General features: G+C 46.8%; 1 protein-coding gene across 2 annotated transcripts in view; it reads left to right on the top strand.

The window, feature by feature from the left end:
• The window catches only part of MYO16 (myosin XVI), a 616506-nt gene that overhangs the window by 498768 nt on the left and 98006 nt on the right, over nucleotides 1–19732 (top strand). For both annotated transcript variants that reach the window (XM_058742988.1, XM_058742979.1), the window contains exon 28: nucleotides 13676–13778. In XM_058742988.1, the coding sequence (XP_058598971.1) occupies nucleotides 13676–13778 (103 nt within the window). The remainder of the gene's footprint in view (nucleotides 1–13675; nucleotides 13779–19732) is intronic.

Here is a 19732-nt window from a genome sequence, read left to right as displayed (position 1 = left end):
GAGGAGTGGGGTGTGGACTGCGTAAGGTTTCTGGAGTACTTGGGGGATCCATGTCGTGCCGCCTGGCAGGCAGTTCCACAGACTGGTTTGCAGCTCAGGAAAGTGACTATTGTGTTTTACAGATGCACACATTTCAGATCATTAGTTCCTAAGTGCTGGTTACAGCCTTGAGTGTGTTTGAGATTGCTTGGGGAAGACTTTTCCAGGACAGCCAGAAGCGAGTGCTGAAAAACAGACCAACGGGTCGGAAGAACTGGCTGTAAAGGGACACTGGGGTGTGGCCGGACCATGGGAGGGACACTCTGGTGGCAGGGCCGCCGGGGAGGCTGTTTCAAGGAGGGCGAAGTCGGTGGTGTCACGTGCTGCAGAGCGATCAGGTTGTAATGAAAACAGAAAAGTGTGGCGGGAGGAAAAGCCCGGAAATAGTTACTGGATTTGACATAGAAGATGTTAGCTATCTTGACAAACACGACGTCTCGATAAAGTGATGTGTATGCGAATGGAACGTGAATTGCAGACATTGGAGAGTATGCGGGGATGAAGAGCTGACTTGGATTTGACTGTTGCTAGAACGCACACCCATCCCTGCCGATCCTTAACCCCCGGACATATTGTGGTTAAGCATCATTTTTCAAAACTGCGAAATCATGACTATCCTACAAATATAAAGCATATCAGATTTTGTTGAGCTCTGTATGAAAAGAGGAAACTAATAAGATGTTAAACCAGTTCGAATGAAAATCTGATTTACAGAGATCTATCTTCTCTCCTGACAAATTTTGTCTGCGCTGCCCAGGCAAACACCATTTGCATTGCTTTGGAGGGGAACCATCTGCCTCGGGATCAGTTTCTCACAGCTTACGTCCTAGTCCTGCAGGGTTGTACAATAGCTTAGTCAAAAGCAACGAAATCACACCTCCGTAAAGTTAAGTGATTTCCAGGGGTCCAGTGGACAATGTCCAGCATCTTATTGAGACGATACCCAAAGGCAAGGCAATGTCTTATTCACCATTGCCCCCAGTATCAAGCAGAATGTTGTACAATGTGTCAATTTTTTTGTATTATTTTTTATTTACTTATTTTTAAGTTTTTATTTACTTTTGAGAGAGAGAGGGGGTGTGTATATGCACACGCATGCGTGTGCACAAGCGGGGGAGGGACAGAGAGAGAGGGAGAGAGAGAATCCCAAGCGGGCTCCGTGACATCCGGGAGGAGCCCGATGCAGGGCTTGAATTCATGAACGATGATATTATGACCTGAGCCAAAATCAAGAATTAGACACTTAACCAACTGAGCCACCCAGTGTGTTCATTTTAATGGGTAATTATCAAAGGAAGTAATGTAAGAAGTAAAAACCATACACACCAACACTTTTAAGTGTGTGCTATGTCAAAGGTGTGCGATATGTTAATGGACATGAAGAGTCAGGGCATTTTGTGTGTTACCAATTCCCTTAGGGTTCTAGTTAATGCCAATTTTAATCATGTCTTTTTTTATTTAAAATTTTAATTAGGAATATTACTACCTATCAGTGAATGATAATAAACATACATTATTAAGCTACCTCAAATATCATGCATCTTTTATCATTTGAACCTATCCAGGAAATAATTGCAAACTGACAATAAGTGACGATAAGTAATTAAGATTTGATATGACAACTAGGTGCTCATTTAATTTTCCCTCAAAATATAAGTGTACTGGATCCTAATGCTTAGCGTTTTACCCCTCACTCTTACCAAAGCATCTCTGTTATTTTGTTTAAAAGTCACGTCAATTTAAAGTGTCTCACGGAAAAGAAACAAAAATTCTGTTCCTTATTTTAAATTTATCATTTTTATCATATGCTCTTAAAACTGTATGCTTCTTGGGGCACCTGGGTGGCTCAGTCTGTTGAGCGTCGACTTTGGCTCAGGTCATGATCTCACAGTTCGTGGGTTCGAGCCCCGCATCAGGCTCTGTGCTGACAGCTCAGGCGTTCTGTGTCTCCCTCTCTCTCTGCTCCTCCCCTATTCATACTCTGTCTCTCTCTCTCAAAAATAAACAAACATAAAAAAAATAATTAAAAAAATAAATAAAAATTAAAAAACTGTATGCTTCTAGCATTTCTTGGCTCAAGATGACTTAATTCAGTCGATTAATGTTAGAATTTATTACTCCTCATTTTTGATGACTCACCACAGGAATATCTGTTTTGGCTTTTATATAAGTATTGGTTGGCTGTATTTTAAAGTTAATACTTTCCATGCGGTATCAGCATACAATGGAATATTATTCAGCCTTAAAAGTGAAGGAAATTCCGCCATTTGTAACAACATGGATGAACCTGGAGGTTCATAGAAACACAAAAAGACAGATACTGTATGAGCTGACTTATATGTGGAATGCAAAATAAGTCAGATGCATAGAAGCAGGAGCAGAATGGGGGCTGCCTGGGGCTGAGGGTGCGAGGAATAGGGAGGTGAAGGTCAAAGGGTACAAAGTTTCAGTTCTATAAGATGAATAGGTCCCAGAGATCTACTGTACATCATTGTGCCCGCAGATGACAACACTGTACTGTCTACTTAAAATTTTTCTAAGAGGATAGATCTTATATTATGTGTTCTTACCACAAATAAATAAACAAACAAATAAAACCAAAGAGGGTGGGAGGAACTTTCAGAGGCGATGGGTATGTTTATGGCATTGATCGTGGGGATGAGTTCACAGGTTTTCCTTTATTTCCAAACTCATCCAGTTCAATATATTAAATACATACAGCTTTTGTCAACCATACCTCAGCAAAGTGGTTTCTAAAAATATAACTATAGTTCACCCTTGAACATGCTCAGGGTGGGGGTTATAGGCCTGGAACCCCCCTGCAGTTGAAAATCAGAGTATAACTTTCAACTCCCCAAAAACATAACCACTAGGACCCTTCTGTTGACTGGAAGCCTTGCTGACAACATGAACAGTTGATTAACACATATTTTGTACGTTACATGTATTATATACTATATTCTTAGGATGAAGTAAGCCAGAGAAAAGAAAATGTTATTTAAAAAACCGTAAGGAAAGGGGCGCCTGGGTGGCTCAGTCGGTTAAGCGTCCGACTTCAGCTCAGGTCACCATCTCACGGTCCGTGAGTTCGAGCCCTGCGTCGGGCTCTGGGCTGATGGCTCAGAGCCTGGGGCCCGCTTCCGATTCTGTGTCTCCCTCTCTCTCTACCCCTCCCCCGTTCATGCTCTGTCTCTCTCTGTCTCAAAAATAAATAAACGTTAAAAAAAAATTAAAAAAAAATAAATAAAAAACCGTAAGGAAGAGAACAAACATTTATGTGGTGTGTTGTAAAAAATCCACATAGAAGTGGATCCACTCAGTTCAAACCCATGTTGTTCTGGGTAATTGTGGTGCTCTCTGAAATTAACAAACGCAATTAGGTTCAGACACTGATCTCCAAATCATCATTCAAGCCTGTCACATGCTTTCAGAGCAGATGTTTGAAAGAAAGTTTCATTACTATTGAACTAGTCAGATCTAGTTGCAGGACCAGACTGTTCCTGTGACGATCATACTACTTCATGATCTGCTAACCAGTCATAACGACAATGACATTCTCACAGCAGATTCATATGGTAGTAAGCACCTCAGTTCGATGTCCGAAATAGGCATAAACTTATTGAAATAATAAAACTGGCATCAGCTACTGATCTCCATAAAATGTTTCAGCCATTCCCAAGGAAAAGAATTGCCTTCTGTTTCGTAGGGAGAGAAAACACTGGAATAACAAACATTTCCAACAAATGACCTGCCTTGGTTTCGTGTCCCTACTCGGAAGCTAGGTGGTCAGACTGACCCTGGCGAATATTCGGTGAAGAAGCAAATTGCTTTAGAAATAGGATAATTTTACTTCAACCACATAGCTTGAAGAGGTCTCTCATTTAAAGGCTTGAACAACCAATGAACATCTGTTCTTTTCAGTTTAACTACACAAGCTGTTCTTGTACCTGATAAATACAAGCTCTGACTGAGCCAGTAAATTCTGCAAAGCCCAGAGGGGGAAAGACGCCAGCACATCAGTTTCAGTGTAGGCACTGGGGGCGCTCAGCCTCCTGGGCGTGTGTCACGAGAGCAGAAGCCGCAGGATCAGGTGGTTTGCCTGTGACCATTTATTTCAGCCCCTTTGCAACCTTAGTCCACCAGAAGGGCGCAGTCTTCAGGGTCCCCTGTGGTAGATGGCTCTGGAGTGCTGTGCGTGCCCGGATGGGGCCTGTGTGCAGGAAAATCCCAAGGGCTGTATCCGAAGCGAGTACAAACCTGGCTAAGGTAAATGTCACCGGCTGCGACGGCTGCGGGGGAAACGGAACGTGGTGTATGTTTCACACCGGGCCACTTCTAATGTAGTGTTTCCCTTTCATCCGTTTATTGAACACACAGAACGTCGTTACATCGCACAATTAAAATGAAACGGTGAGACTGGCTTTAAGTAAGAGAACTTGAGAGTATTGTCATGGAAATTCTTAGCAGATGCTCTGAATTCATTTTTTTTATCTGCCTAGCAGCACTGGCGAATCCCAGGAGCTGAGGTCGAGTTTAGCATTCTTTTTTATTACTCACCTCCATATTGTCTGGAGGGGAGAGCCCCCTGGCTTGATTACAGGGCATAAATGAGTGCCCTGGGATAAGGCCACGTCTCTGGGAGGGCGGTCTGCTTTGGCACGGGATGCTTTCCAGGACGAGGTGACAGAAGTGGATGGGTCTCGCCGTGGTCATTCACAGTCACCACCTTTGCCCCGCCGGCCAGCAATGCATCACACTAGTTCACACAGCAGCAGGTGTAGCAAAAACAAAAAACAAAAAACAAAAAAAAACCTTTGGTAGAACTCACAGCCTGAGAGCTGCAGTCAGCTTGGGGACTTGGGGGTGAAGGGGGGGCTCCATGGAAGCCTCTGGGCTGGTCCAGTAAACACTCAGGAATCCAGGACTCCCTCCCTCCTCCATGCTGCCCCCTCCCTCTTCCCAGGGTCTCTACCAGCAGTGGTGTAGAAGCCAGACGTTGCGTGTGAATTTGCGGTGCTGTGTTTTAGGATTGTGACAGATAAGTGCCTCATTGTCATGGATGTGATGACATGAAAATAATAACATAATCGTGTTGTTAAAATAATAGTAACCGAAGCAACAGCCACCTGCGCAGTGAGTCGGGAGAGAGAGAACGTCTTGGAATTGAAGGGACTATAGCCTAAAGTCTTGCTTTTCCACGTCGTGTCCTATTAAAACTCCTCATTTATACATTATCTTGTACGATGGTCACCTTTGACCTTTCAAGCTCAGAAACAAAAGGGGCATGTGTTTGCTTTTATCTCATCTCCCACAGAAACTTCGTGGAAGCCAGATTAGCCCTTAGCTCTGCTATAAACGAACTCTGAAGGTGTCCCGCAGCCTCTTTAAATGTCACCCTGGGGTTGTTGTGAGAATTCAGTGTTGGCGTGCGGTAACCTGTCATCACACCGGGAATTTATAGGCACTTTGTTAATCTCCCTGCCTCCCTCCCTCCGTCTCTCCCTCCCCGCTGCTCCATCTCTAATCCTGGAGAACCAGGCATGGGAGGGAGGGATGCCCCTAATCCTGCCAGCCAGAGCCAGGGTGGGTGTGGGGTGACATCTGGGGGCAGCTCCTCCCATAGCCTCCCCACTCTTCTTCCCAAGGACTTCATTCCTGGGGACTCTTGAGCCTGGAGGCACATGGGGATGTGAAATGCTACCATGCCTTTGAATGGTGTGCCCATGTTTCTAAAGGTGACAGTGGCCTCTTCACCATAATTTGGAAAGAAAAGGGAAGCCAGTCTTCACCAGTGGCATCAACAGGAGGCCCGGGATTGTCGTAGTGTCTTTTTCTCTTCATCAAGTCATATGCAGATCATGATGTGCACTGATAAGCCCAGAGTGGACCCCAGTAGATGTAAAAATAAGCTCAAGTCCAAATGCCCGGCCTGCACAATCCAAGAGACCCAAAAGCTGTTGCCAAGCACAACTACTAACCCCTTCCTGTCCTTCTGGTAAATATACAGGAAGAGCCGTGGGTACTGAGGGGTGGAGATAGGTGACGGACGCACTGGGGCGCAGATCAGGCAGAGGGCACAGCAAGTGCAGAGAAATGTGGGAGGACCGGAAGCGGTGTGATAAGCCTTGACACAAAGGCCCTGAGAGGAGCTGGGAGAAGACAGAGTGACAGGGGCAGGTGCACGTGATAAAGGATCCGTTGGGGCTGCTGAGCAGGGCCCTTGCTGTACAGTCGTGTGAGCACAGGACGGACAGCTCAGGACGGACAGTGCAGGGGGGTGGGCAGAGCCTGGACAAGCCTGCAATGGGAGATAGGGCTATGAGACCCCAAGTCATGAGAAGGTGAGACAGAATGTGCCCGCTTAGGGAGCACCATACGTTTTTGTGTGAACGACGATTTTTAACAACTTTATCTATTTGCTTTCATGTGTTTTAGAGAGATGAGAAAAAGAAAAAGTGCTCCTCTTTGGTTGAAAAGCACCTCTGCAAACCCAGTCCCGGTCTGTCTCATTTTGCTCTCTGGTCTGCTCCCCCCACGCTGAGATAGATTTTATTTCTCCCCCAAGCCCGTTGCTAGGCAGCTGTTACACTCAACCCACCACTCAGCATTCTGAATGCTGGAAATTAGCCCCAAATAGCTAGAAAATCACCCCTCCGCACCTGCACTGTGTTTGCTGTGAGAGCATGCATATGTAGAACAAAATGAACGGTCCCAGCAAGTGCGGGGAACAAGCAAAATGCATCCCTACGTAGCCACAGACAGAGCCACGCGTCTGGAGCACCTGCGAGGTGGAGTGCACTGTGGGGAAACATCAAGGGAGCGGTTCTAGAAGAAACCGCAACCCTTGTCCCATCAGAGCTAAAAATGAATGACCAAAATGATCTGGAGCAAAACAGCCGGACCCCAAAATAAGCATGAATAGGATGCAGGCTTTCTATATTTCTGTAAATGTTGCCCGTGAGCTCTGCTGTTCTTCCTTGCCCCTGAGAAACAAAACGCCCAAGAAACTTCGCTTGGTTCTATTTCACCCTCAAGTTACTGACCTTTTCTTCTATTTTCGCTGCAAACCAGCACTTGTGTTTCCCCCGCCATCTGCTCATGTCTGGTACCCTCTCAGTCTTCTTCTGTGTCTCTGGCAGGGCCCCGGATTCCCCGGTCACCCACCCACACGCTTTCTCAGTGTTGACATGCTTTAACATTTACACTCTGACCGCAGTTCCAACTCTGCCTTCCCTGGGCTCCCCTGAAATTACTCGGCCCCAGCCTTGCTTCCTGCCCCTCCCCTCCCTCCTCTGCCCTTGCCAGCTGCCTCTTTCTACCAGCCTCCACTCCAGGGCTCCCAAAACACCCCGTTTCTCTCTCTGTGGATTATCCAGCCCATTCTTGAGGGATGAGGTTAATGGCGCTCCCCAAACGTTATTTTGTTGTTCCTGATTAAGTTAGTAAAATATGTCCATTAGTAGAAAATTTCATGAGGTCTTGAAATAAGAAAACCACATCTTTTCTGATATATAATTTTGGCCCCAAACATCATGCTTTATATTGGAGCATAGGCAGTAATATGAGAACATTGCTTTGCCCGTCTTGTTAACCTATGCATTTCTTGGCAGAGTATCTTGTTCATAATAGGTGCTCAATAAATATTTGCTGAATAGAATTAAATATTTGGGGACCAAAACTTTCACAACAGAATTGTGCTTGGCAATGACGAGATGAAGTTGATATAAAGCAGACAATCAGTTTCAGAGAAATTGCACCTGAGGTGTTTGTTTGTTTGTTTGTTAAGCATTAGCTTTGATACACATACCTTGTATTTTTCTGAGGAAACAGTTCTAGGATTTCATGGTACCTTTCCTAAAGTAGTCAATTGAGAGTCACTACTTGGTTTAACCTGACCTCTGTGATCACTCTATAAGCTCTCTTTTGTCACCAGGTTCACAAGACATAGGATGTGAAAGTTCTCCTTAAATGGGGAAGGAACAATCACTTTGGAAAAGACAAGTAGATACCTCATTCCTGAGGGTTTGCTGTATGCCTCTAATTAGTTGGCTCTTGTCTGCCTCTCTGACTTCAGGGTATCCCTCTTAGAATACAGAGACCCCCCAGTGAATACAACCTACTAGGTGGTTCTTCCACCGACGATTTTGGCAGGCATCGTGACGCCTGGTATTATTTCGGTGTCACCCTGTGTCTGATGGTGCGAGTGTGTTGGGAGCCTCTTGTACTCGAATCCTTGAAGTAGAGAAAGCACTCAATGAATAGTGTGCAAGTTGGAGAATTTTTCGGTCACTGTGATAGAACTTGCCGTGAAACCCCACACTTGAATATTGACCATTCAGGCTATGGGCTGGCTAGAAGAAGGGACATCGAAGGTCAGCAGTCATGTTCCTGAGGCAAACGGGGCATTGAACACAGCTTTCGGCTGCAGGCGCACGGGCACAGGAGCACTCAGCACTGTGACAACCGTCGACTAGATGGTCAGCACCGTCCCCACCAGTCAGGCAGAGGGTCGTGACACATGAAACTGACAACAGCTGAACAACTGGCAGCCGGGAGGCAGTGGGCGTGTTTCGGGGTGTTGACTGAGGTTTGGTCCCCCCATCCTTTTTTCCAGAAGAATGCTTCTTGTGGTCCCCCTCGGGTGTGCTGACCAGCTCCTTCTTGTTTGTGCTATGTCGGGCAGACAGCTACTCTTGTCCGCCTGCTCCCCGGCTGTGGATGTCAGTTTCCTCCCCGAGTGTGGGTGGTCCGCTCCTCCCTTTGCACCCACATCCATCCATCAGGAACCCCTCCCGCGTCCCCCCACCCTAGACAGGGCTCACCCGCTTCCTCCCACTTATGCTGCTTCCCTCCCGGGCTGTGAGAAGAGTCTCTAATTAGTCTCCCTGGCTCCCCCACCTCCCAGGCCAGCAGCTTCAGTGACTCTTCCGGGGTCAAATGGCAGGACCCATCTGCCCAAACTGCCGCTCCCCAGGGATCTCAGAGTGCAAGCCAGAGTCCCCTACATGGTCACATCCTTGCCTCTGTGAGCCTGTCTCCTGCACCTTTCCTCTATATGCTCTACCCCAGCCACGTTCGCTGCCCTGGTGTTCCTTGAACAGACACATGCATGACCCCGTTCGGGGCATCTGGATTTGCTGCTTTGCCCCTCAACTTGGATTCCTCTTCCCTAGAGAGCTCCCCAGCTCACCGTCAGGTACTTGCTCTCTGCGAAACCTTTTCTGCCCCATTTTTCTCCATCTGTCTCATCATATCTGCCTTCCTTCCTCATGTATGTTTCTGTTCCTTCTTTCTCAGGAAATGTTGAGAATTTTCATCTGATTTGCTCCCTTGCTGCGTTCCATGTCCAAATTTTGTATTCAGTCAATATTGCTGTTAGTATTGGTTGATTGACTGAATGAGCCCGAATGAATGAGCCCTGGGGCTTGGACTCTGGACTAGAATTAGATCCCTGTCATTCACCTCAACCTGAACCAGGAAGGACGAGACAAGAGTGGGTCGTTTAGGAGACTGGACATTGGCCTCTTAGAGCCAACTGATTACCTCGGACCCAGGAAAGGTGCCAGCCTGAATACAGAGATCTTCAGTGGGTCGAGGTGCCCTTGCCTGGGACCACAGAGGCAGAGGAGGGTTTAGGGAATGGAAGTCCCAGCTCCATCACACCTGTGCTCAGGACTCATGCTCTGTCCCCAGGCTCATTATTACCACTTGGTCTCAGGTTGAAGTTTCTGTGAGATAGACCAGTGACACCACCTATAGATGACGCTCAACATTCCAAAAGACAAGATGTTTTTAATTACACTAAAATAGAGTACCTCGCCGTGTCTGAGATGACGTCTTTGTCTTTTCAGTCGAAATGTCAGAATTATACCATTTTAGGTGTCAAAAGAACAATAGAAAAGGAGGGGAGAAAAAGCACCCAGTGTAAGATCTTTGTTCTGACTTGTTAATACTGTATTCAGATACTTGAATTATGTCAATTCAGTTCTCAGCGATAATTAGCAGAGCTCCAGAATGAGACAATTGTAAGGGAATAAAAAGATAATTTGAGTGATTTCATTTCATTGTGTGACTCTGGCTAAATGGTAGGGACGTGCCGGCTTTCCTGAGTGCTTGAATGGGTCTGTATTTCATTATGAGCTCGAGTTTACCATCAAAGAGGCCCAGTCACCCAAAGGTCAGAGAAACGAGAGTTCTCGTCTCTGGGTGTGCAGTGTGCTGCTGCTATACCGGGGTCCATCTTTTCTGTCTCTCGTGCTCCAAGTTTCCACCCTAGAGCCCTCTGAGGCTGGGGGCTTGTAAATTCCTGCCGAAAGTGTGGCAGTGGCAGCAGAGGGACTGCTCTGGAGTCATGCTGCCCTGGGTTCAGATCCCCGCTCAGCCATGGTTACCACCTCTGTCAGTGTCCTGGGGCTGTCTTGACAAAGTTCCACAAACCAGGTGGCTAAAGCAGCAGAAATCCATTCTCTCGCAGTTCCTGAGGCCAGGAAGTCCCACATTAAGGTGTCAGCAGGGCAATGCCCTTCTGAGACTTTGAGTGGAATCCTTCCTGGCCTCTTTCCAGCTGCCGGTATGGTCGGCAACCCTTGGCGCTCGTGGCTTGTAGCCACATCCCCTCAACCTACGCCCCCTCGTCACACGACCTTCTCCTTGCCTATCCCTGTCTTCATGTGGCATCCTCTTCTCTCTATCAGGACACCTGCCATATTGGATCCTGGCCCACCTTAACGACCTCATCCTAACCATGTGACATCAGCAAAGACTCTATTTTCTTTTTATTTTTTTAAAAATTTTTAATGTTTATTTTTAAGAGAGAGAGACAGAGAGACAGAGAGACAGAGACAGAGACAGAGTGTGAACCAGGGAGGAACAGAGAGAGAGAAGGAGACACAGAATCTGAAGCAGGCTCCAGGCTCTGAGCTGTCAGCACAGAGCCTGATGCGGGGCTTAAACTCATGAACTGTGAGCTGGTGACCTGAGCCAAAGTCTGACGCTTCACCGACTGAGCCACCCAGGCGCCCCGCAAAGACTCTATTTTCAAATAAAGTCACATCACCTTTTGGGGGGACGCAGTTCCACCCATAAGATCATCTGTGTGAACCCAGGGGAGTGACTGGATTACTGTGATCGTAGGCTTTCTCAGTGTCAAAAGATGACCATGCAGGCCTCCTGCCTCTGTGGGGAGTAAGAGAGGCAACATATGAAAAGCCCCCTGCTCTCTTTCCATGCAGGAGAAATGTCCCTTGCCACCCCCCACCCCCCAGCCCATGTTCTTGACCCCTCATCATTATTTGTGCTTGGTGCATACAAAGGCAATTTAACACACGAGGGAATGCACAAAGATGGCCCATCCCCTGGGGAAGCTCGCACACTTTGAGGACACAACACACAGGGATTAGACTGAAGCTTTTATTTATTTGTTTATTTTAAGTTTTTTTACTGTTTATTTTAGAGAGAGAGAGAGAGACAGAGCATGAGCAGGGGAGGGGCAGAGAGAGGGGGAGACACAGAATCCAAAGCAGGCTCCAGGCTCTGAGCTGTCAGCACAGAGCCCGACGTGGGGCTCGAACCCACGAACCGTGAGACCATGACCTGAGCTGAAGCCGGACGCCTCCCTGACTGAGCCACCCGGGCGCCCCTAGACTGATGCTTTAAATGCAGTATAGAATTTCTGCCGCGTCCTGAAAACACACGCAGGCAGACCCAAGAGGGGGGATTACCAGTGAGATGGCTGCCCAAGGGTCTCCTAGCAACTCCCTGCAGAGTTAGAACCCGAGGCTGTGTTTAGTCTCCCCTCCAGTTTGTCTCCTGTTAAGACACATCGTGTGGGTCATCATCTGTCGCTTTTGACCCGTTCAGACTGGGTGCGACGTAACCCGTGTTTGCTCACTGCTGTGCAGGCGACATACCCCAGCACGTGGAGAGATGGCCATCCCTTTTAGAGGGTCTCCCCCGCTACCTGCCTCACACTTGACTGCCAATCCCGGCCCTCCCCACACATACCTCATTTTACCCGTTTTCTCTGTTCTGTTCTACCCTGGAGGTACCTTGTCTCTTCTGCAGCAACCACACTATGACCAGTAAAAGAAAAACAAAACAAAACAAAAATGGTCGACTTCTTCCACAGACCATTTCAGTGCATTCAGTGGGATCAAAATGATGTGCGAGATTTTTCATATCCTTGCCTCTGGCACTACGATTTTTACTTTCCGTCTCTGTTACCCGCTATTTTTGCACCCTCCTGCACCGTGAGTTTGATGCACGAGCAAAAATCTGTATTACGAGAAGGAAGGGTTGTTGCTGATGTTGATGTATTTATTTTGTCTGACGCATGGCTACCACCCAGGGCAACCAGTATAACTCCGTTTTCAGTGACAGTGCTAAGGATGTAAGAAAGGAATTAAATGTCTGCTACCAAAAAATCCAAACTAGGTATAGTTTCTCAGTGTGCGTTCCACACGAGCGAGCCCCGCCGTGACTGCAGCATTGCCCCCGTGATGCAGGGCACCTCCCTGCGCCGAAGCACCTGCAGACAGAAAGACATGTGGGCCCCTCTGGTGTGGTGTCGGGGGCGGGGGGTGTGTGGGGGGCACGCCTCTCAGAGCTTGCTCGAGGGAGCCCGGTGAATAAAGACCCGGAGGCAAGGCACTTCCTTCCTCCGTTGCTCTAAGGAAACAAAGAACTCATTTTAGAAGTTGCCAGATTTGCTGCAACCAACTTTGATGGAAAGCTAAGATATTTTGCAGGAAATAACAGGGAACTTCCGTGATTTACCTCTTGGCGTTAAGTTCCCAGAGCAGCTCGACACGGGAATCGTAAACCCACGCAACTAGATGCAGTTACGCAAATCCTTGCCTATTTCTTCCTCCTCTTCCTCCCCCTCCATCTTCCCTTAATACAGTTTTACTTACACATCAGGTTAGATACCCTGCATGCAACGGAAATTTCATATAGATTTTTTAAGTGGCTTATGTAATTTTGAAAGGCATTTTAAAAAAATCCATAGAAAAGCATTATGTTGCCATGGATTTCGGCTAGGGAATGACAGCCAGTGATTCAGAGGAAGCTGCAAATAAATAAATAAGTAAATAAGTAAATAAATAAATAAATATCCTTCTAGAAGATGGAAAGTGCTCGATATGTAGTAAGTGGGGAAAGAGCTTCTCTACCTCTCGCTGAGATAAAACTTCTGGAGGTTTTGATATTCCTTTCTTACGGATTCCAACTACATCTAGATTCGCTTTCAAATGGGGATAAAGAATTCTGAGATTTCTTAAAAGGTATGTTTTTAAGAGCATTCTAACTATTTCAGTGAAAACCATTCATTTTCTCTCTCTCCAATTTTCTCTTGTTAAGTGGTTTTCATCCACCCTAGATCATAGTGTTGAGCACACATTAAAGGATTGAAATACATATTTGGCTCATTTTAAAACTCATTCTCCACGCAACAGATGAGGGTTATTTCATGGTTGTACAGTGTTACGTGCACGGCGGACGGAGATTTGGGGACTCGTAGGGTAAAGTAAGAACCGGGGAGAATTTAAGAAACAGTGTGACAAAGACAATCCTGTTGAACAGAAGCACTTGCTTGACGAACTCAGTCATGGCTCTCAGTGTTCCTGCTGCTTTTTCACAGGTACAAGCCATTGGCCGACACGCTCCCGGTCGAGAAGAAACAGCTGTCTGCCGAGGAGAAATGTCGCCTTGTTCTCCAACAGTGTAAATTACAAGGCTGGCAGGTTAGTGACCAGCAAGCTACTAATGTCCCAGTTCAGGACTTTTAAATAAGGGAGCTGAGTCATTGTGGGAGCCACCGGTCTCAGTGGCATGAACTCTGATGTGTTTGGCAAGAGGGGACACTAAGTGTCTTCCCTGGAAACACATCACTCTTTCTGATTTACTGGTGTCAGCAGCATGGCAACAAACAGGAGGGGAGCCAGCGGGCTCCTCTTGCGGGGGGGGGGGGGGGTGCGTGGCGTGGGGTTCCTGAAGCCTCCTTGTTTGCCTATGTGTCGGGTGCAGCCTTGTCATTCAGGCTTCCTGAGGGATCAGAAAGAGAGCAGAAGTCAGAGAAGGCAGTTTGAGGACCTTGATTTCTCGGCTTCTGGTGGGTAGGTCATCCGCATTCTGGAGACCCACTTCCTGGCCCCTCTGGGGTCGTCCAGTGTCTGTTTACTGCTTCTCTTTGCTGCTTCTCAACTGCCACACACTGACAATGTCACTGTCCCTTCAACCTCGCTTCTTGGCAGAAGCTTCATACATAACTGGAAACGTTTAATTCTTTTCTGTGACCCTCTGAGTTGCCAGAGTCCCAGGGCACGGTGGGGACCCAGCCCCTCCTTCCAGAAGGGGGAACATTAGGGAGACAGAATAGCCCGGGAGGGGCTCCCCAGAAGCAGTGGGGCACGCTGTAAGGTATTAAACATCAGAATGCCATCCGTGACAAGTGTTGAGAACAGGAGGTTTGAAACTTAAAAGAATTGAGAAGGTCGTTGTGATGCAGGAGTAGGAAACAGAATAAAGCCCAAGACACCAGGAGTTCCTGGATGTTTCTAGCTATAAAACAACCAAAGGTTTGCATGAGCGGCAAAGATCATGGCAGCTAGCGGCTTTGGCAAAACCCAACAATTACCAAAAAGCAGGCACAAGTCTTGTTTTTTTAAATGTGATTTTTTTTTTTTTACATTTATTTATTTTTAAGAGACAGAGCGAGATAGAGTACAAGCAGGGGAGGGGCAGAGAGACAAGGAGACACAGAATCCAAAACAGGCTCCAGACTCTAAGCAAGTGTTCAGCACAGAGCCCGACGTGGGGCTTGAACCCACGAACCGCGAGATCATGACCTGAGCCGAAGTCGGTCACCCAACTGAGCCCCCCAGGTGCCCGGACATAAATCTCATTTTTAAATAGTAGTGGGTCTGGGGGGCTCAGTTGCTTAAGATTCCAACTCTTGGTTTCAGCTCAGGACGTGATCTCATGGTTCGTGAATTCGAGCCCCGCACAGGGCTGTACACTGAGTGTGTGGAGCCTGCTTGGGATTCTCTCTCCCTCTCTCTGTCCCTCCCCTGCTCATGCTCACTGTCTCTCTCCTCAAAGTAAATAAATGAACTTTAAAAAAAAAAAAACAAAAAAACATAGTGGAGCATTTCCAAGAGGCAACGTCAGATCATGGACCAGGCCAAAGAGGAGGACCTTCCTTCAGATGGTTCAGAATTGCTAGATGTGTCTGGAAGCACCCACTCTCCGGGACACAGGAGGAGCCCTGCTGGGCTGACGGAGGTGCACGCGTCACCCGTGGCAAAGGACAAGGAGCCTAGAATTTGAGCATTCGTGAGTGATGACTTAACTGTACCACCCGGTCTCTTCCTTTATCATTGTCCTTTCCCTTTTCTTTGTCTTAAACTAATAATGGAGATGAACCTTAAATAGAGTCTGAAGGAGGCAGCACACACAGTCTGTAGTAGTCATGGACACACATCCGTTCCAGGAGACCGGATTAGAAAGGGAGCAAGGAGGAATCACTAACACAGGGGGTGTCTGCTCACCACGGTGGCACTGATCACAGGCACATCGACAGGAGATGTGGGCGCCCATGCGGAATTGTCCGACAGACTCACGGGTAACGGAGGTCGTTTCCGCTGAATCATTGCCGGCATCTTTAAGCTTAAGTACTTGGGTAGTAGCGGTTCAGGAATATGTCACTGAGATTTTCTGTATTTTTTTCCCTTCACAAACACTCGCAGATAAGTATAACGTGTTTTATTGGTGGCGAAAAGAAGCTGGGAGTCGTAGAGAACAGGTGAGGGAATCCAGAACAGTTATTTTACCAGCAGATGGTAACCACGGTGGGTGACGAGCGCCGGTCCTCTGATATGCATGCGGAGAGCCTGGGGTGACGTGTGGCGGTGCCCGGGAGGCAGGTGGCTCACCTGGTGGCTCACCTGCAGCCACTGTTCCTCCTACACTCGTGCGTGTGCCGGGACTCCTGACATTGCAGCAGGGAGGCTCTTAAATCGGAGCACATGTTGGGACTTTGGAAGAAGCGCATCCGAAGACAAAATGGGAACGGGTTCCCATCGCATCACACCGGTCTATTTTCCTCACTCTTTAACTCCCCAAAGGAGGCTAAAAATACAGGACGAAAAAATAAATGAATTCATTTATTCGCTGCATGCTTGCTTGTGTGTTCCATATTGAATCGTCCGGAAAGACCGCTTTCTTCAGCTTCTCCAAGATGTAACTTTTCGTATACTTTATACCAGAAGACCAATCTTTAACTCCCTTGCAATAAAGCACATTCATACTTCCCTTTCATGCTGGTCAGAGAGCAAAAGGGTTTTTAAACCATCGTTTATTCCTGACCTGGAAAGCCAGACTCCTCAGTTTCAGAAGCAAAGCATTGGTTTGAAATGTGTTGGTAGTTGCAGGAAGGGTTGGCCTGTCTCTCTTTCGGGTGGTTAATCAGGACAAATCGAATGAGGAGCTGTTGAAACAACAGTAAGTTCCTAATGGATGGCTGTTGTTTCCGTGGCACGGTTCCCAAATCGCTAAGAGTCACAGCGTAGTAAGAAGTCAGTGTTCATCGTTTGGCTGTGAACGGTTACCAGGAATTAATCGCCGTTCTTTTCCATAGTTTTAAAAGCAATGCTAGCAGACAACAGAGATCAGAGCCATCTTTTGCTGCGTGAAACTGCATAGAATATTCGCCAGAAATTCAATTCTCTTAACTAAAAATACAATGATCCCATTATTGTCGCTCTGATTTGTCTTGGAGACATTGTGAGATTGCTTCAGTCCTTTACATTAACCAGACTCTGTGCAGGAAAGTCTCAGAGGCATCAGTAGGGGGCTTCTAGCTCCATTTTCTCCCATTGAACATTGGCTCCCACCCCCGGGACCGCCTCCGTGGCGTGAACCCCAGCACCTCCTTCTGTTTCCGGTGCGGTGGACACATCTTCCTTTCGGAGCTGCTGGGTTTGTTCACCGATCCACGCGTGTTTATTCCCTATGTAGTTGGGGGTCTGGGATCAGTGCATGAGGCATGGGAATTTTTAATGTTTCACACGCAATGATTCCTCCCATCCGCAGAATGTGCTACAACTATTCAGAGCTTTGACTCCATTTGATCTAAACCTAGTAACAACTCCGAAGAACAACTGTATGCAGAAAAAGGAAAGTCAGCAGGGTGAACGGTAATGGCCTTGTGTGGGACACGAGGAAATAGAGTCTTGAGGGTCAACATACTCATCAAGGCATTCGGTGCGGTTCGTGCTTAGTTTCAGTGGCAAGGCTGCTTTGCTGAGCCCAGCATCTAAGTCTTGCTATGCTGTGTTCTTTCCACTGCATTGAACTCGATCTATATCTTTCAATGTAACCATCTGAAGCCCTTTTATTCAGATTAGAGAACTTGAAAGGCATAGATTATGCACCATAGTGTGAGCTTTGATCAAAGGCACTTACAGATTCCTTTATTAGTCTGAGCAGATTGCTTCTTGCGGTTCGTGTCTTTTTTATGTTGATCATTCACCTGGTAGATGAAGGAGAACCACACGGAGTGCGTCCCATCGCGGGCCGATTCTGATCCCAATCTTTCTTACGCAAACCATCAGCCAGTGACCCTCAAGACCCGGTGCTTTTGGACTCTCGTTCCTAACTGCATCTTGGACAGAAAAGGAGAAGAAGGAGAAAAGGGAGAGAAAGAAAAGAAGTGGAAGACGGAGAAGGACTGGAATCAAGAGAGAACTCTCAGGAAGGGTGTGACTCTAATCAGTCCTGGCTCTGAGCTGAGACCTGGCTACTGCGCTGGCCATTCCCTGGGTGGTCCCAGGGGGCAGATGCTTGTGGGTGATGGTCCTGGAGATGGGCGTCAGGGTAACACTGGTTTCCAGTTCACGACTGGAGCAGAGCAAAGGCAGTCTGGGAACGGTCATAATAAGCCATTTTGGTAAATCTACCCAGTTTGCAGTTGGCTGGGCCATATATTAACTTCCCAGCATTCTGCACCTCTCCGTGACATTTGCTTTCTCTTCTCTGCTTTCCTCTTGCCCCTCAGGCCGCACACCTTCTATGGGGTTGCTGACTGCGTCTCCATCAGAAGGGATGCTGAGTCTGCCCCCGCGTCCCTGCCACACGGTGAAGGAGCGGGCACGGGGTAGACATCCACGCCTTTGCGCGTGGCCAGCGGATGAGTCTTTGTCCATAAGAAGTGGCCAAACCATAGGATACATCTTATACAGATGCCACCGATGTGCAAGAGTTTTTACAATCCGGAATAATTCACAACCCAAACCTGACAATGGTCATATCTAGGGAATTGTTTTGAGACGATGGCCAAGTAGAATTTTAGCTTGGATCTATGATCAAAGGATCAATATGTTCATAAAGTCCTTCTGTAATTAAAAAGTATTTTTCAAATGGGTTCCCACCTCATAAATACAATTTAGGTAGAATAATGCATAGGGCCAAATTAATGATTTTAAGCATTTATGAAAACATGTAGTCCCATTGACCATGTTTTGCTCTAAAGCATTTTGGCCTTGAAACAAAAAGTGACCTATTGTGTATGTTACATCACTGGCCCTCACGCCAGCCTTCTTTCCCATGACTCCAAGCAGTAACCACGAGTTTTGAAAAACTCATTCATGATCCTATTCTCTCAACATCGTCAACATCGCCGCTTTCACGTAAGGTGCTTTTATTTTGAACAAAAGGGAAGAAAACTCAGGATATAGCATCGGCCGCAAAGGAGTCCTCCTTGCTCGCGGTTTCTTGGCCCTGTTTCCAATTAAATGATATGTTTGAAAAACATGGTGGACCAGTCAGAGGTTGATCCACATTTCATGGCAGAATTTAAGTCAGTTGTTTAAGGGGGAATATGGAGGGTTCTTGAGCTAATCTGAGCAGACTCACTATGGCCCACTTCCAGTAGTGTTTTCTGTGTCTCACCAGATGTATTTTTCCTTATGAAACAGAGTCTTCAGATTACTTCATTTGTGGGGGGGGAAATACAGATAGTTTGAATTAAGTCATAGTTTGGAAACAAGTTAAACGAAGCCACTAGTTATTAACCTTCTGTTGTTTGTTTTTCAAAATTGTTCAGATATTTTCTCTATCCAAATAGATACAGTTTTAGTTCCATCCTACTTTAAGGTGCCTTTGAAAATAATCCCTCCAAAACTCTGTATGTTTAATCAACCACTTTCTGCCCTGATTTCCCCAAGCCATGTGACAGTGACTGGCAGGCACTCAGCCCCAATGCAGAACATGCTTGTTTTGCAATGTTATGTCATTTATGTAAAGTGAAAACTTTTGAAACTACTAATTCTAAGTGGAAAAATAAATGGTATAATCCGATTTTCACACATTTTATATGAATCAACTGGTTATAGGACGATTTTTTTCTGTGTAGTTATTTGAATGCTATATTCATTTTAAAGCCATCTGGTGGGATGACGAAGGGAGAAACAAATCTGTCAGAGTCGGTCCATGCGGCGCCAGGGGTGCTGCTTCAGAACACAGAAGCTCAGAGCGCAGGGGAAGTCAGCGCCGGGGACTGGCTGGCCCCCATGTAGGGGAGCCTTCCCAGAGAAGTGTCATTGTCTTTTCAAACGGATTTTGAAACTTTGGGGTGGGGGTAGCTTTGTGGACAGGCAAAGAAAAGAGTCCTGTGAGGTGAGGTTCCCTTGAAGCAGGT

Source organism: Neofelis nebulosa, chromosome 1 (assembly GCF_028018385.1).
Source record: "Neofelis nebulosa isolate mNeoNeb1 chromosome 1, mNeoNeb1.pri, whole genome shotgun sequence".
Taxonomy (NCBI): domain Eukaryota; kingdom Metazoa; phylum Chordata; class Mammalia; order Carnivora; family Felidae; genus Neofelis; species Neofelis nebulosa.
The sequence above is the reverse complement of the archived record's forward strand: the minus strand, read 5'-3'. Positions and strand labels throughout refer to the sequence as shown.